Here is a 25972-nt window from a genome sequence, read left to right on the forward strand (position 1 = left end):
TAGCAATTATATGAAATATTTACTCACTATAAAAGTAATACAATTTGATTGTTCTGGCATGGACTGAGAACACCGCTCAACTCTTTGGAAGACATTCAATATCACTCATCAAGCGATTTGAATTTGCACCTTGAGTTGGAATTTACTAACACCTTTGTTTTTCCTGAATGATAGATCTTAATCACCTTATTGTCGTCCTCAATAGGGAGAGGAAGTTTCCATCTATTCCCGTCAATGCTCATATGGATATTGTTGACTGCACTATTGTAAAGCTCAAAGCGGATTGTTTCCACCTAAATTGGAAAGCAAAAATAGAACTTATCTTAATGAATTTTCTTATTTATAGTCTTGAGCATTGTAATGGTATAATAAAAATTAGAAGAAAATTCCCTAAACTAAAATAAGATCATATTTGCCATATGAGATGAATTTGTTTATAATGAAACCATGTGATTAATAACAAATATTCGAGTAACATTAAACACTACTATAATTGAAAATTGTTGTAAACATCATTGAATCAATGGTGCATCCTTGCAAACTATGGGTTATTCCACACATAAATAACTGATGGATATACCATAGAAAAAATTGTTTGCTTCAAGTTATTTTTGTTAAGCAGTATTTCAATTGAAACTTATGAGTTAACTTGTTAACATGGGTGTAGAAGTTGGCAATCTAGAATATAAACACACAATGTTTGTGTATTTTAGTTAGTTGGCAATTTTGTTCCATTTCTTATTGATTAGATTCAACTTACTTCTTTGGATCTTAATGGTTAAAAGGACTTCATGCTTCTATAGAATTGAGTTCAGGAGGGTACAAAGTCATCTAATTTGAGGCAAGAATGTATATATGGTTCGTACAACTTTTGAACTGACTAATACAAGAAATTAGGATGAAAATTACTTTCTGTTTTCTAATTCGATTTTACTGTTTTTTTAATTCAAAAATTGATTTTTGGTAAGTTTTAAAATTGTGTTTATTTCTAAATTGTAGTTTGATTCTAAAAAGATTTGGAATATTTTTAAAAATTAAAAACTCTCCTAATTGGTTACTAGGGTTTTTAGAAAATTTTACAATTAGGAAACTTTTCATAACGAAAGTGTAGGGTATTTTTAATATAAAAGAATTTGTTTTGTTGAAAATTATGGGACTTCAAGAAAATTCTAAGCCAAAAAGAAAAACCATAAAAGAGTAGTTGTCATCTCAAAGCTTCATCCTTCAACTCTCAAATCTTTCAAGATCCCTTTTGAAAGTACATATTGGTTTCAACAAAGGTATGAATTCAAATTACTTCAACCTTGATAAAGGCTTCAAGGGATTCACTAAGCAACATAGAGGAGTGTTGCATTAGGGAAGTTAAGTGTAGGTGTTGCTGATCTAAGACCCTAGGGAGTAGGTGTATTGGGTTAAGTAAAACTATGTACAATTTTCTCATATTTAGTGAATTATTTGCAGTTAAGACCACCTGTGGCTTTTACATCTAGTAGGTTGCTAGGTGGTTTTCAATGTTATACCTTGTGTACTATTAGAATCACTTTTATTTATCTGTGCATGAGATTTTTTTCTCTTGCTTAAAAACTAATCTAAAGGAAGAAACTAAGCAAGTAATAAAAAATAAAATTTGAGGATTAATTCAGGGGCTACCAATTCACCCCCTCTAGGTAGTTTCATTATATCAAGAGTAAACACAAAATTTCTTTCAAATAGTAATATTATTGGTTAGCCTTAAGGGTTCCATAATAAATTTTCACCTGTTTTCTTACCTGATTGCTTATTTAATGTACCAATGTGAGTATCCAAATATATATAGATTAATACTTCATATTTGTAAGTTTCTTTTGTAAGAATCCTTGAGTTCAAACAACTAAAGACATTACCTAGTTCCAAGTTTAAGGCAAATATAGATGCATTCTAACTAACCTGCACAAGACATTCCCCTCGATCTTTGGAAGGAAGAAAATCATTTCCATGCCATGCATCTTTAAAACAAATAACTTCAAGAAGCCCATCATCTACAAAAGGATCTTTAAAGTTTCTCTGTGCATCAAAACAAACTTTGTCTCTTTAGTGAAAGTTCTAATGATGTAATCATAAAGTTGGCTTGTTGCATCCATTAAAAAATTAGTTTTCTTTTTAGACATAAAAGAATACATTTAAGAAAAAGAACTTACATATTTTTTTTTTACATTTGGTCTATCTGGAAAGCAAGGCAAGTTAACGCAAATGATTGACCTGGTGCTACATATAAGAGAAAGAAGTAACAATGATGATTAATTAAGTACAACCCATATAGACAATACCTAAAAATAAATTCTTAGCTTTAGATGACATACAACAAACCTTTGTTACCTTAATATTGGGAAGTTATAATGGTATAAAGATTGGGTTACATTCCACAACTAAGAGGTTTATTATCTAACAACTTAAGCTTTTGGGATTCAATATTAGTTTATTATGATAATATTAAAGTCATTCTAAGATAATATACTTTTTTTTAGAACTATTCTTTCCACTTCTTTGTTTTCTTTCAACAAATAGTCATTTTTTATTTTTACTACTATTACTTGTCATCATCCTTTTTAAAATACCAACATCATATATCTTTTATCAATCAAGCTAGATAATCAAATTCATCATTTGGGGCAATCTTAGATTTTCACTCAAAGGTTATGACCTTGATGACTATGTTAGTAGAGTGCTATCTTTTCTTCCTCAATTTATCATATCTAAAGATGATATGAACAACTTGAATATCAAACTATACATGGCCTTGAAAAATTAATATTAGATCTTATTATATGGACACTATTACTATTCTTTGAATCCTTCTTTACACATGTTATTGATCTCCTTACTCCACAACTTGTTGGACATGCTATTAAAAACCAATTTACACCTTGCTCAGGTGCAATCATCAAAATTTGTAGTGCTTCCCTCAAACATTAATATAAGGTGGTCAAACTATGATGAATTTATCTCAAACATGCAAAAATACTTCCTATATGATTTTCCTAGATTATATATGAATCCAAACTTCAACAATTGATTTATTTTTATTTTTATTTTTTATAATCTTCCTTATGGGGATGACCTCAACATGTACAAATTTTACCACCATTTTAATTATATTTCAATGGAATGTTTTTAAGTTCACTTATGATCCTTTGAAAACACTTGGAATAACTATGTACAAAATTAACACAACACTATTTTTTGTGTGTTGATATCCTCTTTAATTTTGAGAGTGCTCTTCTTCATAAAATACTTAACAAGATTACCAATCCCTTTTCAAGGTTATGGCAGAAACTTAAGAGATAAAAGACATTGTTATTATACTCAAAATGCTTTCAACTGTCTATAGGTGGTTGACTACATTGTAAGCACTAAATAGGCATGCTTAATTGTGTGGCATTAGTAATGTTACAATCATTACATGTGCTTATCCATATCATCCCTCTCCTCAAGCCAAACCTCTTTCAAATTTGATATCTCAATTTAGGGAATTGTTGGAAGGTTCATGAAGATCATCTATAGGTAAAGTGGCTAAACATAGTAATTCATCTTAATCTTATTATCATTCTCCTTATGCTATGGAGTTTAGGTAGCTATTCAATCATTATCTTCTACTACAAAGGCACTTAGAAATGTAAGCTCATTAGATCCATTTACACTTTCATGTGACCAAGTGTGGAAGCTATAGTTCAAGTAAGTTTAATTGAAAAATATAAATTAGAATATAGCAACATAATATATTTACCTGTGTGGTATGCTTATTTCCTTCCACTCTCCTTGTTCATCTTTAGTTTTAATACCGATAGGTAGAACAATGTTCCTGCATTCTCATGCTCCTCACATTATTAAATAAATAACAAAACAAAATGCTAGTGTAAAATTAAATATTCCTTTTAAGTACATAAAACAATCCAAAAGTCAACTTATTTGATGGCCTTCAAATTAAGATATCCTAGCACAATGATAACTATGAATTCAAGCACAAGTCAAGATTTCAACCTCCTATGTTGACATAAGCTATGAACAAACTATCATTAAAGTGAAGTCAAATTTTTTTATTAAAAATGTTAAAGTAAGACTTTCCAATAATAGATACACATGGAGAGGGTAGTTGTTTCAGGAACATGAGTTGTAAATTGAAAAGAGTAAATTTGATCTTTAATACTTCAATCTTGAGTTTTAATAATATAATTAATTTAAAGTGAAAGGTAAAGTGTCGACATACATGAACATTGATTACTACTCAAAAAGTGCTATTTGATAGCTTCTAATTAATCCTTTTAAACACTTTTGAGTAGTAGTTAGTACCTTTTAACCCAATTAGCATGTTAAGGCCCCTTTCAATCAATTCTAATCAAATTGTGTAAGTTTTGGTGTTTTTGTTAGTATTTTGATCACCAAAGCATTTTGAGATTGAGGAGAGTTTTATGGAATCCTTGGCAAGCAATGGAAAGCTCAGAAGCATGAAGAATCAAAGCTTTGAAGCCCTTTTCCATAAGCAAATCCGGAATGCAAGGAAAAGCAAAGAGGAATCAGTCATGGAGCATTCTTGATGACAGTCACTGCAGCCACTTTTGGAGCACTTCCTGATGTCCAATTTATGCATGCTATATGTCATTTGAAAGCTTAGGAAGTCAACAATCCAATTCTTCAAACCGTGTGCAATTTGGAGCTGAAATGAGGAAGTTACAGCCTTTGGAAGATAACTGCTCCAAGTTGAAGGAAGGATTCAGAAAAGTGCTGCGGAATCAGCCTTTTGTTGCGAGATATTTCGCAACACTTTTGCACAGTGCTATGGATTTCCCCTGAAGCTTCACGCCGCGATGGAAGCCAAACACCACAAGATGTAAGCCAGCTTCACAAAGGTGTTGAATCAGCCTTTTGCTGCAAAGAAATTTCGCAGCCCTTCTTATGCATCTGCAAAATCTCGCAGACCTCATTTTCACCTGCGAAACGGTCCTGAAGCTTCCCGATAGTTGTGCACCGACTCTTTTAGATCTTTTCTTCTGATATTTTTGTGTCTAAATTTCCATTTGCTCCTTGTATTCAGCCACTCATGTAATTCCTTAGCTAGGAAGTATCCAAGGAAGGGTAAATTACCTTCCTATATAAACTCTCAGGGGGTGACTCTCAGAAGAGGTTGTTCCAAGAGATCCATCATAGATATATATCATATATGTAAGCAACGAACAGAGCATTTGCTCTGTTTTTCCTATATATTCTTGTTTTCTCTTTAGTTTTCTTTCTAGCCAATCAAACTCTGAGGATTTTTCCTTAGAGGATGAGAGGCTAGGCTCTTTGTCTCTTGGAGTGAAGAAATCCGGGTAAGTTTCCACATGCATAAATTGGAAGTTTTGTTGTTTTAGTTTTTAATGAAGAGAAAGAGTGACCGTTAATGGTTTTTATCTTTTTAGTTAACTTAAAACTCCTTTTAATCACCTGGGCCAACACTTGGTAAGGCAAGTGATCTCCATCCATGGAGATGCACTAGTTTACCCCTTGCGAGCCTTTAGGAGGTGGCTTGAAGGTAGGATTTTCTAGAATTGCCAACACTTGGTAAGCTTTTGGACTCCAAGGAGACATCCATTAGTTATCTCTTGCGAGCTTGTGACGGGTAATCCAAGGTTAAAGATCACCTTGAATGGCAAGTGCTAGGTGAGAGGTATGAGCCATTGCAAGTTGCATCAGTGAGAGGGATTTAATGTTTGAACCCATTAATGGGAAGCATCTGTACAACACCGGTTGGAGAAGGAACTATATGTTAATTCTCTAATGCGAGGAAAAGAAACAAGTGACCGGAACTCTCCTTTTTGTACAAGGAATCTGAGCCTAGTGATCTGAAACTCCAAGAAACACTTTTCTTTGTAAGTAAAATCAGTTACTATTCTTGGTTAGCTTAAAACCGAGCCTTTTTCATTCAAACATCTTTATGTTTTCTTTTAAAGCTAACCTTGAAATGAAAAGGCACCAATTCAGCTTTGAATTAATATCATTTGTGAAGTGAAAACCCATCCCAGTGAACGATCCTAGAGCCACTATGCTATAGTAGCTTTGTCTTTGCTACCCTAGTATATGGTGTAATAGGTTATAAATTTTGTTGATTAATCCCTCAATCAAGGAGCACCAGCTGGACACGAATCAACTGAGACACCAATTAGGCATGAATCAAACATGTGCTTGTGTCTGTATATATATATATGAGGATATAATTAAACATAGACATGCATATATGGCGATCCCATAATCCTAGTTGTGTACTTTGCATGCCAAGGTTAGATCCTCCTAATTAACCTTCACTAGTTGGGTCTCATTAGCACCTTCTCACTCCATCAAGGGTTCCTTCAATTATCATCCTCATCACTTCTCAAAAAAGTGGTTATATGAATCAACATTTTTCCAAGAGGCCATGAAAAGTAAGCACCTAGTTACCTCATCAAGAGGATACATTCACAACAAGGATCATGAAGAATTTAGTCACTCAATTGATAAACTCATATTTTACATTTCTTTCAAGGGTGACTAAGAACATATAAACTATATGTTTTAGTTCCATCTCACTCGATAATAAAGCTTGAAGTCCTTAACATGGTCTTGGTCCATCTTGATAGATAGCTTACCTCTTCCTTATACTAAGTAAAATAGGATGGTTTGAGGGTCTTGGTTTAATGACTGGGTTGGGAAGCTTGCTAAGAAAGAATGATATATAAATTGCAAGACTTGCTTTGGTTCAATGTAGAAGGATGGAACCATTATTGTCCATGGGCAAATTCTATCTCCACCACGTTAAGTTGTCCTTAAAGCCATATCTAGTCACCAAAATGGATCCAAACTTGAACCTTACATCTATGTGGTCAACTTCTTCTAATAAAAAATCCTCCATCAAATAAAACTAAATTAGGATTGATAAAAATAAGATTATAAAAAATCATCCTTATTGATTAAGCTCTTGATTGGATTGATAGAATAAAAGATTTTACCATTTGACTAATGACCATTTTTCATTGTCAATCTTGCAAGAAAATTAGGTTAACCAATCTAATAGTGGATGACACAAGCTTCTTAATTCATGCCAACCTAAAATGATGCAAACTTTATAATCTTCAAAAATCTAGAATTCTATTTTAGATTAAACCCCTTCCTACAAATATTAATTTTGAGAGATAATTATGTTATATTCCCCTATTTATTAATTCTTCTTTATATTTCCAATTTGAGACAAAAGACATGGAAAGGATTCTTTTCAAAGAGAAATAAAAATCTCATAATCCATTCTTAGAGTAACAAAATGAAATCCTTAGACATTGTAGCAACATCAAACTTGGTACTTATGAATTTGCCTAAAGGCTTGTGAAGAGAGATGTTCTAGATTTATTTTCATAAATGACTAGTGGATGCAAGTATTCAACTTTGGGGAGTTCAGACTAGTGATGTTTTACTATTCAAATATTGAACTTGATTTGCTAAAATATTTGGTCTTATAATGGTGTAGAGTAAGATTTCATGAAAGATACTACTTAAGATTCAAGACTTGAATTGTAAGTATACCTAAATATTTTTTGTGCCCTTAGATATGCAACGTTTTATATAGGCAAGGTTCTGTGATCTTTTGAGAAGATTCTTCAATATAACTGATTAAGCTTCCTTCTCATGTCCATTGTGCTCTACATAGTTTTTCATGATGCATTTTTTCTTATAATAATTGAAGTACTTGTTTCTCTAGACATCAATTTTGATCCAAACTTACTTTCACCATGATAATTCTTCTTTTATATTCTCCCTTTAGCAACCAAAATCACCTATGCCTTCTACTTTGAGACAATTTTTTCTCAACTAATTGAAGTTCAAAATTAGCTTTTAACTTTCTCCATTGAAAAAGTATTTTTGCCATATTTCATGGGCATCAACAACAATACTCCTTAAAACCATAATGGTTATTAAATTGAAATGATGAAGATAGTCTTCAACATAATTCTTCTATATATTTGAAGATTGAACATTTTTTTTTTCAAATAGAAACAATTTATCATTGGCTTAGTGATATTTATAAGTGATGGAAGTCATAAGTTGAGCATTTAATAAGGCTAAAATCACATATTAGGTGCATGATAGGTGATAAACACACTCCCAATGTGGTATTTTATTTAAGGTATTTTAGAGTTGGTGACGACATCCCATTGCATATGGCAATCTAGTTTAGGAGAAAGAGACCCTTATGACCATTCTTTTGTCCATGAAGTGTTTCTCAAATCTTAGGTGTTTGGTGATAAACTTAGCTTGTAATCTAGACTTCCTTGCTTTGATTAGAACATTGGTTCTTGATGCCTAAAAATTTGAGTTTAGGAGCCTCTTTAAGAGTATCTCAAGTGCATATTAGTCAAAATCCATTTTCAATGTAAGACAACTCTTATTGAGCTCCTAAAGGAATGGTTTAACAAACAAATAAGTAGTGGAAACTTTAAGGATACATATAAAGGTGTAACTCACAAGTGTGAGACTTCTAGATTGGTTAAAAATAGCTTGTATTGAAAACCTTCTAGTTGAGAATACTTGTAGGTAATCTAAGTTGTCTTAATTTGATTGAGGGTCTTTTCATAAAAGTAAAGGAGCTAAAGGGATCCCTCAATCATTAGAACTTTCGCAAATCTTTTCAAATATAATTTCATTTTAATTTCACCTAGGTTTTCCCCTTGTTTTAAGAAAATTTATCAACATTTTTTTGGTCAACAATTGAATGACACAATCACCTTAAAATTTTTGCTCACTTTTCAAAGCTTTCCATTTCCCCTATACCTCTAAGGCCATCTCCTCGTGGATAATACTCAACTCACTAAGATTCTTATCTATAACTTCTTTTTATATTTAGGGACTCTACCATATAGTATACTTATTTAAGAGCGGTTAATAAACTCCCTAACTCTATTGATAACATATAAGTATATTAGAATTTCATTTTATATTTTCTCTATGAGTTCATTAATTTCCATAAAGGACATCCTCATCACTAAAGAGTTTGTACCCTGTGCGCTACATTAAAAAAGAAAAAAGAAAAAAATAATAATCATAAAGGATGCAATGATTTATATGGTTTGACCCATTTAGACCATCTCCTACAACATCAAATTATTACTATTAAATTGGACTATCTTCCAAATAATAAGCCTTACTTCCTTACATATTTGGATTCTAAGTAGTGAAGAAACTACCAAAAAAGAGTTGACTTTTTCATTTACCATCTTAAGGTGAATTCTAACACCCTATCAGTTGGGAGGGTTCATGTTAAACATGTCTTCTTCTTTATTTGGATTGATTCCAAGGATACTAGCTTGATCTTAATGGCCTGAAATAACCCTATGAAAAATCCTATACTATTGTTTTCGAATTAGATGAAATGGTCTTCAAGATGGCATAACTTAAGTCTCACATAATCCAATACTTGAAGACATGATTATTCCAAAGATAAGTAGAGGTACCTAGATAAAACACATTCAAAAAAATTAATGCTTATTTAAGGGTTTATTATCTTTATTTTGACTTTTGTCACAAGCAACCATGAACCACCAAATATCAAATAAAAGTATCCTTTTTTTTTTTTCTTTTGACTAGTTTAGAATTTCATTATCATAAATAATAAAAAATCACTCTCTATTTCTCTCTCCCACTCCATTTTTTTTCTCACATTATTTTCTTTTTCCTTCCCTTCTATCCCTTGTTAAGAAGAAGATTACACATAAATTTAAAGTACTTTTTGGTCATCAAACAAACATATGTTTAAATATATCTCAAAATCTTAATTTGAACTAACTAGAACATCATAAGGAATAGGAAATAAAGAAATACATATAATGAAATCTCTCTTTCTCTCTCTCTTTCTCTCAAGCCTCACTCTACCTTCAAGGATAATATCACATCATAATTTAATGCATTTTTAATTTACAAAACAAACATATATCTAAGACATATCTTAACAAAACCAAGTAAACTTCGATCAGCCACATAATTGTTAATCTAATCTAAGTAGAGTATTATAAGAAGTATGAAATAAAGACAAATACAATTATTTGTAAATGTTGAAAATATCATTATCAAACAATCACCTTGGCCAAGACGTCAAAGAACAACTACCACAACATCCATCATTTTTCTGTGACAAATCTTCAATATCCAATCCTAATATAAACATGTTAAATCAATCAACAATGTAATCCAAGTTAATTTGGCTTGATTTTCATTAATTAGCAGTTTTGGTTGAATATCTTAAAACTCATAATGCAATAATGTAGAGGAAAAAAAAAGAAATTAGTATAAAAATACAATTTATTTACATACAATGTTAAGTGCAATAAATGAGTAATTGAATGTTTACTTCTAAAATATCAAATAATGGTTTTCTAAAAATATGACGGCAAGTCTATATGATAAAATGAGGTGAATATAATGAGACATGATATCGATCAATTTAAGGAAACAAAAATCCACTAAATATTTCATAGATAGAATAATTGGTTTGAAGTAGAATAAAAAAACGATCCAAAGGAATCAACAAACTAGGCCATAAAATTGTCAAATGTGATATGAAAGTATGCATAGTAGCCTTGAAAAACTTAGAGAAAAATGAATAGTCCTATTATATTATTTACTAAATGAATCCTAGATGAGGAACTATTAGGATCAACCAAAGTTTATAGTTTCTGAATTATAGGATTGAGTAACAAAAATATGATTTATTAAATAAAAGTTTCTGGCAATGAAATATAAGATTTTACTAATTCAAGTAAGCCCTAAAGGATGGGGAATGATGTTCAAAAAGCGATAATCTATGTGAGACCTTTGAACACAAGAATACAAATATATGCTAGTTAAATTGAACCTAAACTCAAGTACTTTAGGAACTCACATTTTTGAAAATTTACTCTCTATAATCCACATAATTCACAACATTTCTAAGAAAAAAATAGAGTTTCTTTGGAACAATGATGAGAACTCAAATTAAACACTTGGATGACTATTTAGTATATTAGAGAAAACATATTGATTATCACTCAAATAAATGTTTATATATGCTAAAAATGAATTTTTATATACCTTAAGTGATAATCATTTTGTTTTGCATAAACATATGCTATGTTCCAATTTAAGTACTAATATGTTTATCTAGTGTAGAATGCAAAATAAAAAAAAAGGATTAAGTCTTGGTGGGAAGTATCAAAGACAATTTAGAGTTATGAGAATGATGAAAGCAAGGTGGAGAAGCTTGGATCCATAAGAAAATATGAAAAAGGCAAGGAAAAGGGCATAGTTGAAATGCTAAATCCAAATCAATACCTAAAGGTGTATTTTGATGTTGAAAATTGTGAAGGGAAGGATTGTTAACAAAAGAATTTCGAAGCCCAATGGTTTATATTGAAACAAAATTGATACATGAGATGACTCATCAAAATTTCAATAGAGGCCTTAGAGATATCAAGTCTTGGTATTATTTAGCAATTACAATTGACAACACTTTGATACAAATTTGATGCAAGTAAGACTTGGTATCAAAGATTCAATACCCACTTCAACAACATACTCATTGAACAATATTTGGAACAAATTACTTCACCTAATTATCGAAATTGTAATACTAGTTTGATGCCTCATCCAAAATATTGATACAAGTATGCAATTTTTCTTTTTGAGCTTGATTCCATGAAATGGTGTTTTAAGGAGTAATTTGTGATTATTAAGGTGTGTTTGAGGTATGAGAAACTTGAGAAAGTCATGAGGAATGGTACTTTTGAAGTTGCCAATTTTTTATACCAACACTAGAAATTTTGAAACCATGTTCAGTACATAGTACACATTTTAAAACAAGCACTTGAAAGATGATATGATTCATCGAAATTTTGTTACCACAATGATGATGTATTAAAATTTTTGATAGCAATAGTTTATTTTGTTATTTTGTTTTAGAGAATTGTACTTGTATATTGTTCAATATTTTAGATATTTTATTGATGTTTGTAGATTTGAGAAGTAGATATAAATACTGACTTTACGACCTTTAAGGTGGGGATGGTGACTATTGAAGATAATATACATTCTTTCTTGATACTTGTTCTATTCTTCTTGACTTCAATGTCAAATGTTAGATTAAATATAAGTGGTTAAAATCCTGATATCAAGAGGAGGAGGATCTCTTAAGGGAAAAAAAAATAGAGGAATGCATCCATGATGAGGTAAATAATTATCCCTACTTTAAGATGCACAATTCTCATGATCTCAAAAAGGAAAAAGTAACTCTATGACTCTGCTAAGACAAAATATATTTAATACCTATTGGATTTAATGAATGCTTTCTATAAAAAAGGTTGATTTGCTAATATCTAATTTGATAATTAATATGCAAAGTCTTAGGTTTGGTATTTAAGATGAGCATAGGGCTTATTTTAGTTGAGAAATGAAAGTTGCATCCATGAAGGATGTTAGAGAACTAGAAGTATAAGAACGTAATTATATGCTAGTTGCATCAAACTCAAAGGCATATAGGTCACAAGAATCACTAATTTATAATTTGACAAATCCTTACTCTTTTGAACCATGTGTGTCAAAGATCAATTTCATGCCCAGTCTTTTTTATGAATCTTTCCTTAATGAAGTTTCACCTTAATAGTTGGTCCTTATGAGCACACAAGATTTTTAAGCTAATAGATTTGATGGGTTTAAAAAACAAAGAAAAATTAATGTTTTTTCATAGATCAAGTTTTGTATTTCAAGAGAAGTCCTCCATAATGTTTCTCAAACTAAAAGTCTAATGGCCAAGCTCATGGGGAAGTCCATAATATGTTATCTAAGAATCAAGAGAATGAAATACAAAAAATGAGGGAGGAAGGACTCCACAATTTCATTCCTTGTAGTCATCATTAAATATTGAATTATCTCACACATTGATGAAGATTCTACATGGATGGCTGAATATAACATTACCAATAATTGTACTAATGCATAAATCAATTGGTATTGGATATAGTTTAATAAAATGGACAAATGTTATAATCTTTTTAATTTTTTTATTATGGATAAATAAGTTTTAAGGTTTTAAAATAGCTCAAATCTTTATAAAAAATGTTGTAATAATTATTGAACAAACAATGTTGAAATTGACTAAACATTCAAAATTATTTTTTGACCTTAACATATGATAACCCATTATTCATCACTTGTTCCTTTAGATATTTTTTTAAATCTATTTCCCATGGCATAACATTATGCTCACTATTACCAACTAATATGATTTATTTTTCTATTTTTAGTTCACTAAGAAAAATCAAGTTAACTAAAATGATGCATTTTTTTTTTTTTATCAAATTTGAAAAGATAAAACAACAATCTGTATGTTACCTTCCAAAAGTTATCTTCTACAGCTCTTCATATGTAAGCCTTGTATATAATTAAATATAAATATAACTAAATAGCTACATAATTAATAGGCAATTTAAAAAATAAAAAGTGAATGAATCAACATAAAAAAGATAGTAGGAAACTTTTGTCCTTAGTCTCATGAAACATATATAGAAAACAAGATAATAGTTAAAGTTTTGGAATACAAATCAATGTTTCATAAATGCATCTATATAATAATGAATCTTAATAGAGAATAAATATATTACCTATAAAAGAAGGGAAAAAGAGTAAGATAAAGTTCTTACCGATAATAAAGTAGTTCCAAAATATTACATGAAATTCTTTGTCAGCTTCCTAAAAAAATGTTGTTACAAGAAGTATCAGTACTACAAAAAATTAAATAAAATTTCATCCAATTGAAGTATTAATGCATATAATGATTAATATGCTAAAGGATAGTTCTTCCTGATTTGAGATTAAGTTAGGGAATCAATTCTCATTGATGTTTCAAGAGTTTGGTTTAACAAAATTAATTATCATGTTAGTAAATGTTAGGATAGAGCCTTTAAAAGTATGACATGATGTAATAAATTTTTGGATTTTAATATTTATTAATAAATTTATAATTCACTTTTATCTATCCTCATTCTATGTATTATACCTTATAAGCATTCTACCTTGCATCTCTTGCATTATATGTGACTTGGGTGCATTAGAGTTGCAAGGAAGATCCAAATCATGATTCCTTGCAAGTAGATGACTTAGTTATAGTGGTTTGTGGGCTTAGGCAACCCATTAGAGGTTGTAGTGCACTACCTCCTAATTGGAGGGACGACTAGTCCTTGATCATCAGGATGGGTCTCCCAGGGTGAGTGCACTAGTGTGTATGGTTACACATTGGATAGGACTTATAATAAGTCATGACTTAAGGCTATCAAGTAGTTATGATTTCACCAAGTTGCTTCATTGTGTTGTCTCTCAACCTTGAGAAAACACTGAGTTTGTGGTAAAGTTAACAATGACTTTGACCTATGAGTGAAATCATAAGCTAATCATATATTCCCTATGGATTGGGTCACTGTTGATGGAAATTGGTAGCAATAGGTACATTTTCTTAATAAAGGCATCATGATATCTCATGAGATTGAGACAAAGTGTTTGATTAGAGTTGAAACATGTGCTCCAATATGATAAGGAATATGGCAAAGAAAGATATAGACTGGAAAACACTAAAAGATAGTCCACATTGCATAGAATACTATGGATCTAAAGGTAGTCCTACATTGCATAGAATATTATGGATATAAAGGTATAAGCACATTCCATTCTCAGTATTTCTAGTACACAAGTGCCTCATCATAGTAGGAGTTTTGTATCCCACAGGTTATGATGAAGTAGTGAGTTGCATTAGTGCTCACTTATGGCAAGGAGCTATGAAGGGATGGTTAAAATATTTGTGTTCTAACATAGTTTAGGTTCCTATAGAAGCATTGGAAGAGGTAAAACCCATATGAAAGTAGATGGAAAGACTGAGTTTTATGTGGCTAGGTTGTAGCTAAAGTTATAGTTTGATAACATTCTTTCAACTATAACAAACCTTTTTACCAGTAGTTATACTAAAATTCATTAGAGTGTTTGCCATCCATTGCAGTGTATCTCAACTATGAGATACAACAATTGAATATCAAGATAGCATTCTTGAATGATTATCTTGATGTTAGCATCACTATGATGTAACCAAATATTTTCATAGCAAAAGGCCTTCTGTGTACAAGAAGGCGAAAGAAAGCATGATGGTGCTTTAAGATCTTGCAGATAGATGACAATTTACTCATTGGTATGATATAAGGATATTGTCATCAGTTAAGATTTGGTTCTCTACTCATCTCTAGATGAAAATTTAGAAGATGGCACAATATATTCTTGGGTTTGAAGTATTTTTGGACTATAAGAATGGGAAAATTGTGCTATATCACCTACATTGACAAGCATTTGATCAAGTGCATGATACAAGACTCCAAGGGTTTCTACCCTTAAGTTTAGAGTTGTCTTTCTTAGGATTAGCGCCTTTGACATATGAAGAGATAAATTGCATTAAGCTAGTACCCTATGTTTCTACAATGTGTAGGCTTATGTATGTGTTGCTATGTGCTAGATCGAATATTTGCTTTGTTGTAGGAATGGCAAGTTGATATTAGTCTAATTGAGGATTAGACTTTTGGGCGTATGTCAAGCATATACTCAAGTATCTTATGAGAATGAGGGATTATATGTTTATGAGTCATGCGTTGAGTTGGTATTCCTTGGGTATCGGGAATTAGACTTTCAGTTTAATGAGGACTCTCGTAGGTCTACCTTTAGATATGTGTTTACACTCTAAGTGATATTTGTTGCTACTTCTAAAGCAACAAAGGATATCGTTTGGCTTAGGATTTTCATTATGGGATTAGGGCTAATTCTCTTGGTTGTATCATCTAAGATCCTATTATGTGATAATAGTGGGGTAGTGACACAATTTAAAGAACCAAAATACCACTAAAAAATAAAATGCATAGAGAGAAAGTACCACCTATTTTATGAGATAGTATAGAGAGGTGATGTGATTGTGGAACATATTCTTTCTATAGTGCTCAATCTTTTTTTTGGGTTAGTTTGGGATTGAGCCCTTAAAAGCAAGACATGATATAACAAAGTTAGACTTCAGTTTCCTCTAACTATCTTTTTTATGCATTGACATTGATTTGATCATTTAAACCCATATAATTTACATTATACATGACTTGGGTGCATTAGGAGTTGCACATAAGATAAAAGTCATAGGTTCTTGTAAGATGATAAGTAGTTCACAGTTGATTCATGGATTTGGGCAATCTTGTGGAGACTATAGTACATTACCTCCTGATTGGAATGATGACTTGTCTTGGTCGTTTGGATGGGTTTCTCATGGTGAATGTACTAGTGTGTATGGTTACACATTGGATAAGACCTAGGGTGAATCATGATGTAAGGCTATCGAGTTTTAATGATTCACCAAGCTACTAGATTGTATGGATTTTCAACTTTGAGAGGATATTGAGCTTGTGCTAAAATCAATAGGAGGCTTTGACCTATGGGTGAGACTCTAAAGTGGTCATATATCCCTATAGATTGGGTCACTATTGATGAAGGTTGTTAACAACAAGTATTCTCAATAGAGGCACCATGATATCTCATAGGATTGAGACAGTGTGTCCCCTTAGGTGATCTTAAGAATATGTGATCATGAAATCTATATATGGTCGTAGTAATTCCTTTAGTGGAATCTGACATATGCTCATTGGAGTTAATTGATCACATAATAGGAAGATTTGTAACTCAAGGATTGGAAAGGTAATCTTAATGGGTTTACCTTTTTAGACCATGGACAACAATTTATCGGGAGTTTGGAGTTTTAATGACTACCTTGGTTTAAAATTTGAACTTGTAAAGTGTATTGAAAATTATTTCTAGATTTTGTTTAAACCAAGAACATTCCCAATGGGAGAATTGGTGTTGTTAACAAGTAACCTTTTGTACTTAATGTCCATACTGATGTTCCTAACATACACAGAACCGTGGCAACTTGCCTCATGACAAAACCAAAAACTGGCGCCATCATTGGGAAAGTTTGGCTAGCCCCTCCTTGGGACGAACCAAGGTTGAACCGGGAATAGATAAATTTGGGGTTTCCAAGATAAGGCAGGTGACAATAGGTATTCTCAAGATATGTACCATGATATCTAATAAGTCTAAGAAAATATGTCCACTTAGATGATCTTAAGGATTTGTAATCATGAAATATGTGGTCATAGTAAATCCTTTAGTGGAATTTAATATATGCTCTTTGTGAGTTAGAGTATGTCAGTTGATCACATAATAGAAAGATTTGAGACTTAATAATGATAGAGGTAATCTTGAGAGGTTGATAACTTTCACCTTATTAACTTATAAACATCAGTTCATGTGGAGTCTACACCTAGTGGATAGTAGTTCATGAACTCAAGAAATTGATTAAATTGGATTAATCAATTTTTATCTCGATGTAATATCATACGATATTGGAGTGCAGTTTACTTTCTTTAGTGAAATGTCGAGTCAATTTTGAAATTTGATTTTGAGAGGGATAGTATTTTCCTATGGGTCCTAATGGTCCCTACTCGAGCTTATAGTCTTTGTTAGCCCAAAGTTTTGATGTTTTATGGAGAGTTAATAATTTGTATACATAAGAGAGTTTTGGTAAAAGAGAAAGGTTGCACATGAATTTATGATTAATTTTTTTAGGTTTTTCTGGATTGGGCTAATTACTTAACTAAAGCCCATTAGGGCTAATTAATTAATTAAGACGTAGTGAGTTAGATTAAGTGACCCAAGCTTAAGTTAAGCCAAAGTTACTTAAGCCCATAGAAGAGTTTATATAAACCCCTTGGGTTTTAGGGTTAGACGCTAACTTTGAGACTAGTAGTCTTCTAAAAACCTAGCCTCCCTTTATCTCTCTCTTTAAGGTGTGTAGCCACTTTACACATGTGCCAAGGATCAAAGATAGTGACATCAGGTGGAAGATCACGAGATTTTTAAGATCATTGCATCAACTAGAGTAGGATCTGGGAACATCCAAATCCAAAGGTACAATTTTTATAACACCTAGATCTATGTTTCCTTGCTTTCACTATCTATTAGATCTAGTAGCCTTAGGATCTAAAGAGCATGTACCCCTATTATCTTGGTGTCATCCAAAAATTACAATAGGGAGTGATGAATTTAAGAATTTGGAGAAAGGCTAGAGATTGATCTTTGGAAGGAAATGAAGAATCCAATCTTGGTTGGGAACTTCATGCATTAAGCAACTTTAAAGGTTGAAATTTCATGGTTGGAAGTTTGTATGAATAGTTAATTTGATAAGGGAATTGTAGCTATATTTGAATGAGAAACAACCAATTTTGAATACCCATGTGAATCTTTGGATTATTATGCCAACAAAGTTATAATCTGTATGCTTTTGGTTGGTTTTATAATGGTTGGAATGCCTATGCGAAGCTCCATAAAAGGCCATCATTGAGCATTATTTTCACACTATTTTTTAACACCTATGTGAGCCTTTTAAATCCCTATTCGAGCAGCCACAAAATTGGTGTAATCCAGCTACATTCTCATGTGCTATTCGCATTAGACTCATTCAAAGAAAGGTTGAGTAAAGTCATAATGATGAATTCTCCATAGAGCCTTGCATGCTCATATGAGTATCAAATCCACCATGTGAGAAGAATTCAACTCAATGCTAATTCTCCATATTTAAAATTGAAAGGCTCATTCCATTACTGGGTTAGCATAATTGGAAAATTCTTGATGGGCTAAAAAAATTAGTCACCTATTTTTGTACCATGTGTTCATTGTAATCACTATACGTAGGAGTTAAGAATTGTCATTCAAGATTTTTTTAGCCATTTTTGTAATTGAGAGAGCTGTATAATTTTTCATTTGGAGAAATACCTTTTTATTTTACTTTCTTAGCAATTTTCATTCATTTTCTTTAGAGTCAAACATATTTTGTACCATTAGATCTCCAAAAAATGAGTGGCTAATTTTCACTTTTATAGAGAAGAAAAGAACTAGAGTCAAGATCCATGGTGAATTGGTTAATTGGAGCTATGAATGGATGGTGATCTTGATTAAATTTTTTGATTGATTATTTTAAGAAAATATGCCTAGAATAAGGAATATAATGTAATCTTTCTCGATTCACCGAATACTTAATGTTAGATTTGGTGAAATTATGTAGTTTCATTATAGGATATATGGGAAGGGTGGTTGAAGATGAATTAAACTAATTATGTATTCTTGATCCATGCAACTAAGAGATCCAATTTGAGCATTAAATTGATATAAACTTAAAGCTAAATCATATATCAATTTAAATGAGATTTTAATGTCTTTAACCTAGATTGATAAAGTATAGATCATAATTGTTAGGATAAAACCCTTAAAAGCATGACATGATGTAATAAACTTTTGAATTTTATTATTTATTAATAAATTTCTAGTTCACTTTTATTTATCTCCATTTGATGCATTATACCTTGTAAGTATTATGACCTGCATCTCTTTCAATGTATGTAACTTGGGTGCATTAGGAGTTGTACAAAAGATCCAAGTCACAGGTTCCTTGCAAGTAAATGACTTGTTCACAACCAGTTCATGGACCTAGGTAATCCATTAGAGGTTGTAGTACACTACCTCCTAATTGGAAAGATTGTTAGTTTTAGCCATTGAAATGGATTTTCCAAGGTGAGTGCACTAGTGTATATGGTTACACATTGAACAAGACCTATGGTAAGCCATGATATAAAGCTATTAAGTTGTCATGACTTCACCAAATTGCTTCATCATGTTGTTTCTCAGCCTTGAGAGAATACTGAGTTTGTGGTAAAGTTAATAATGGCTTTAACGTAGGGATGAGATCATAAATTGATTATATATTTCCTATGGATTGGGTCACAATTGATGGAAGTCAGTAGCAATAGGTATTCTTAATAAAGACAATATGATATTTCATGGGATTGACATAGAGTGTCCCCTTGGGTGATCCTAAAGATGTGTGTCTATGTAAATTATGTCGTAGTTCCTTAAGTTGAACTTGATTTAAGCTCTTTGAGAGCTAAGATATGTCAATTGAACACACAATAGGAAGATCTATAACTCAAGGATAGTAAAGGAAGCCTTGAAAAGTTGATAGTGTTTACTTGGTTAGACTATGAACACCTATTCATAAGGAGATTGAACGCAATGGATAACAAGTCACAAATTTGAGCACTTAGTGTTTCATTGTTATTTACATAAAGTACTGGAGTGTAGCTGATTCTTTGTAATGGGATGTTGAATTAACTTCATAATTGGATTCTGAGGGCACCAATACTATCCTATAAGTCCTAGTGGTCCCTACTTGAGATTATATACCTTGATGGCACAATCTATGAGGGTTGGATTGACTTTTAGTTCACTTTTATGCATAAGGGAATTTTGGTAACTACACAAGGTTGCACAGGGGTTAGTGAGCAAAGTATCGGGATTGGACTAATTGATTAATTAGGTGGCACCATAAGGTTAATTAATTAATTAGAACCCATTTTGGGCTAGATCAAGTAACCCAAGCCTTTAGTGGGCTTAAATCACTTAAGCCTAATTAAGGAACCATATAAATACCCCCTTAGGGCCTAAGGTTTTCAAGAGAGTTGTCTTCCACCTCCAAAGAAAGAAGAGTAACAACCTCCATCCTTCATACCTTCTTATCAGTTAAAATGCCAAGATCATGTTAAAGCCATCAGGTGGAAGATTTTGGGTGTACGAGACTTCCGGAGAATTCATCTTCATTTTCACCGCATGGATTAGATTTGTTAATATCCAAATATTAAAGTTCTTTAAAGTGTAGCATTTTTAATCTAGACCTTTTTGTTAAAAATTGTATCTTTTGCTTCCATTTCTAGTATCTAGATCCTTAGGAAGAAATACATACACCTAACTTGAAATTGGGGTAGGGAATGAATAAGAGATTCATGATTTCCTACAATGATGACCTAAATCATAATAGAGATTGATCTCTAGTTAACTCCAAGTATGAAGCTTTTTTGTTTGATTGATAAAATTTGAATTTGGACAACTTTTATATCTTCAAATTCAATCAATTTTGCCACTTTTCAAATATGCATTTTATTTACCTTATCACTTGATCATTATCGCCTCAATTCACATTTTTTTTCTATCTTAATTACTTACAATTTTAACCATCCAAGTGGAAGACAATTGGTTCCACTATACTACCATAGCTTCTTGTTTTACACATTTTTTACCACGTAAGAACTACCTACATATAGTAAGATCATTTTAATTTGTTTTAACATGATCAACTACCTAGTCATCACATCTCTAGGTATCTTACATCAAGGAAACCCATTTTATTTAACATTAAAATTATCCATAACACCAACCATAAAGTCACTTATCTAAGCAAGGATGACATAAATAGATGGTTCCACTAACAAGCACCTACTTCCCATATGGTGTGTGTCACTTTGTATTCTCCAATATAAGCTTTTCCTTCAATCGTTTGCTCATCAATCTACGAATTATCAATTTTATATATTCCTATTTTCAACTGAATTTGTATTATCCTATTATTGATTTGTTAATCAACCTAGCCTATCTTTGTGTTTCTAACATACTTTATAAGAATGCAATTTTTATTTCTTTGATCTCGTTTAACACTTAGACATATTGCAATAATGTGCATAATTTATAACATATATTTTTTTAAATGATTAAATTTCTTCTAGCAATCGATTACCACCACCAAAACTTAGAGCAATATATAACTCTTACTTCAAAACATACTTTGATACCTTTTCTTAATTAGGTAATAGATGGTATGGGTATGATTTGAAAGAATTTTAAGTAGAGTTAAAATCCTATGTTAAGCATGTGATAATTAACAAGTCTATATATGAAAAACTACAAAGCCAAATAAAAACAAAGAATAAGGATCCTCAAGCTTAATTAGTGGACTAATGAGTGCATTGATATTTTTTAGAATCAAAAGGAGATATGGTTGTGTAAATTAAAGAAAAATGCATTTCAATAAACATTACCATAGGTTGCGAGTTTTCTTCAAGAGTAGGAAAACCTTCTGGAATAGATTTCATTTTCATTACAATCCCCCAACTGGAACACATGTAAGAAAAAGTATAACTAAAATGAGGTTATATTAATGTTAAGGAAGGTTGAGAGGTTTCAACAAACAAAGCAAGAGTGGCCAAAAGCCATTGGGTAAAAAAAAAATGGTGCAAAAATAGTCAAAGCCCTCAAAGGACAACCAAAATCAATTTTCATTTCAACTTGGAAATAGAACATTACTTACTATCATAACAATTGAAATTAATTAAGGAATGTAGTAATAAATAATTTGTGAATAGGATATAAGAAGCCTTTTATAATCAAATTCATAACACACAACTGCCTAATGTTAAATAATGACAAAATGGATAGGATCTAAAATAGAAACATATAAAAACTTTAAATAAAGCCATGTCACCTAAGTGCTACATATGTAGGCCTTGTTTTCTATTCATTTTAAAAGATTTTTTTTGTAGAAAAAATGGTTCCTAAATTCCTTGACTTTCAATAAGTATTTGAATTTATTGAAGATTTCTATTATGTCTCTAAACTTATGTATCTTTGATCCAAGGAGTGAGAGAGATGGTGTGTGATTGCGTTTCAATTTAGTTTTAAAATTGGGCTGATGTAAATTAGGAGTTTTTGATAACCATAAAAGACGATACGGAACATGCTATTTTTTAGCCACCTATAATCTTTTAATGAAGGCTTGCTCAACAATAGTAGAAAAATCATACTTAGTTAAAAGCCTATGAGATCCTTTTAGATTTATTAAATGTTTAGCATTTGGGTATAAAAGTGTCAACAAAGCTAGTAACCTCAAATCTACTTTCAAACATAAAAGTGTCAACATAATGTTTACCTGTCTATATCCTTTTCTGGTTTGCCCAACAACTCTATATATAATTCGACCATATGCTTAGGTGCTGTTCCTGGTGGTTGATTCTCCTGTAAGTTCACAAGTAATTGTCACATACATGTGATTTCTACTTCATCATTGCATTATGTAATCAATATTCCTTTCCACCCCTTGGATAAATGTTTTATTTAGCCTTCTTCAATGTGAAGATGGCTCAATGGGTGAAGCAAACAATTTTTGATAGAATATCTCGATACATATTCTAGGATATGAGAAGGAAAAGTTTGTGAATTTAATCATAAATTCATGCCAAGTACGTAGAAATGTAAAACGTGAAGGATAAATAGTGGAATAAGGTTTAGAGTTCAAGTATAGATATTAAAAGCCAACAAATATGAGATGTTTCAAGGGTCAAGAGACATCTTTGTTTTCTTTTTCCTCAATAAATTCTCTATGGTATATTAAACTTGTTCTCACATGCATGCATATATAAGTAATATTGGTGGCATCAAACCGTTTTAAGACCTTATATATATGCATGTAATTATTTTTATCTTTAGGTTATTGCACCAACACCTTCATATTACAAATTTCATTAAATATTGGTCAAGTCATCTTGTGGATGGATTGAAAGACCTCAAATATTGGAAGCCTTTTTTTCAGGAAAAAAAATCTATTTAATGAAGCATGAAATATTTTAAGGCTTAATCGTTTTTTGCAAGAATACTATTAATAGAAACTACAATGTATTTAAAGCATGTAAAGAACAATTTTGAGGTTTCTAATGTAAGAACTGGAATCAATCTCTAGTGGCTTAGCATTCTCTTTGTTTGAAAAGATTGAATTTATTGGATTTTTTAATGTCTTTAGCTACAATATTATCATCATTTGTTGGATGGATCAATAATAATAAATATAAAATTATAGAATAAAATTGCAAGTATCAAATTTTTAGGAATGCAGTATGAATAATATGCTTAAAACTCAATCAGTTCTAATTTATTGGAAGGAAAATGGAGGAAGGAACAAAATATGCTTAAAAGTATGGGATCTTTAGACCATACTTTCCTAAGTTTTTTCTAAGAAATTTACCTTCCTTTCATTTAGGTAGTATAGATAAAACTGAAAATTAGGTACAAAACACCGTTGATGTTGAAATTATAGTGTTGAATTAATGAAAATGAAAAGTATTTGTTATTATCTTATGTTTAAGCGTTGAATGTAATTTGATTGTTTGATAATGAAATTGTACAAATTTAAAATTACTTACATTTATCATGTTATCTCTAAAAATTTAAAAATATATTGTTTGAATGAAGTAATTAAATCTTTATTTAATAATAAAATTTTGCATGATGTGATTAAAATATATATAAAAAAAATTGTCATTTTATATTCTACATAATTTTAAGGATTATTTTTTAACTATCATTTACGTCGAAAGTAATAAAAAAGAAAAAAGATATCAAACATTCATTCACTACTTTGTCTTAACCTCAAAATTTTAATTATAAGAATAAAATTAATTAAACAGTTTTTATTTGTAATTTTATTTTTAATTTATATAATAAAAAATTTATCTAAAAAAAGTCAAATTTTAATTTAAAATAAGATTCAATATTCTTCTTATAAATCCACAATGTTTGTTACTTTGTTTTTCATCTTAATTAATTTAATTATAAATAATACTTGAATTATTTATAGATTTATAATTAAGTATAATTAACTCTACCTTTAAAGTATCTCATAAAATATTAAATAATTAAAAATGATGAATTATTTAATTTGTGTCATCATAATTTTTTTTTCTTTTAATAACAACTATTGAGATTGTGTTAGGTTCTCAAAAAATATTAGAAAAAGAAAAAGAAAGTTAAGAAAAATCATTTTTCGTCCACGAAAAACCAAATAGAAAAAAATAAAAAAGGAAATACTATGAATTTTTTTTAAACATTTTCCTAAAAAACTATAGAAAGTTTGAGAAAGTAATTTGTTAATAATTTAAATTTATTTTTTCAATTTTTTAAAAGAAGTTCTATTCACTATTTTCCTTTGTTTCAAATTTTTTATTACAATATTTTTTAAGTAATATATAAGAAGAAAATCAATAAAAGTAAATTATTGAGTAAAAATTATAACAAAACAGAAAAAAGATATTATACACAATAAACAGCTTATAGTAAATAAAAATAATATATTTCATCATCATTTTATTTTTTTATCAAAAATATTTAAAGAAATATAATGATGCTTTTTATTTTTTTTCATTAATTCTTTAAAGCAAAAATAGTTCTTATAAATAAATTAAGTATCATTTATTTGGAATTCTAATTTTATTATATTAAATAACTACTAGAAAAGATTTCGCCTTTAAGAAATTCAATTTTAACATAATCAATTAACAATAGAGTTTCATTTAAACAACAACTAAAACAAGTTTTAAAAAAAAATTAATTTCTTTCACATAAAGTAACCACCATGTTTTACTGCAAGTGAAGTGCTCGTTTTACTTAACAAATTAAAATTTAATTGGCTCTTCATATGGAAGAGGAAAAAAAATAAAAGAGAACTAAACTCAAAAAGGTGTATGAGAATTACACCGGGCGTTAGAGATAGAAGTTTCGTAAATGACTATGAAATATATGATGCAGATTTTAACTTACCCATCCAAGTGAAAACGAAATATTAGCTTTTGATCCCAAAGGTAATAAGAGAATTGGTGGATTTGAATCACGTTTGAGATCTCTGACTACTTGCATGATTACTTGCATGAGTTGATTAGCCATTGCATCCCCACTCCAAACCTGGTGAATATATGTATATGGTAAGATATGATATAATAAATAGAATATATAGAAAGTGATTGCAACTCAACTTACTATTATCATCCCAATAGTTGATCCCCATGAAGATGATATATATTGATGGACTTTGTTGAATACATCATGAAGAAGAAGCTTTGATACATCGATCACCTGATGATGAAAAGCAAACTATCTCATTAAATGAATCTTTTATCATAATATAAAAAGGTTA

At 30.6% G+C, this 25972-nt stretch overlaps 1 protein-coding gene across 1 annotated transcript; it reads right to left on the reverse strand.

The window, feature by feature from the left end:
• On the reverse strand, window positions 1-25972 carry LOC117910805 (diacylglycerol kinase 6-like). Its single transcript, XM_034824955.1, has 10 exons — window positions 25816-25972; window positions 25600-25740; window positions 22940-23025; window positions 22053-22125; window positions 13704-13752; window positions 10113-10185; window positions 3764-3838; window positions 2178-2244; window positions 1927-2043; window positions 1-293 (listed from the first exon to the last, which is right to left on the reverse strand). Exons 1-10 carry the CDS (start codon window positions 25822-25824, stop codon window positions 102-104), a joined length of 882 nt encoding a protein of 293 aa, XP_034680846.1. The 5' UTR covers window positions 25825-25972; the 3' UTR covers window positions 1-101.

Source organism: Vitis riparia, unplaced genomic scaffold (genome assembly GCF_004353265.1).
Source record: "Vitis riparia cultivar Riparia Gloire de Montpellier isolate 1030 unplaced genomic scaffold, EGFV_Vit.rip_1.0 scaffold868_pilon_pilon, whole genome shotgun sequence".
Taxonomy (NCBI): domain Eukaryota; kingdom Viridiplantae; phylum Streptophyta; class Magnoliopsida; order Vitales; family Vitaceae; genus Vitis; species Vitis riparia.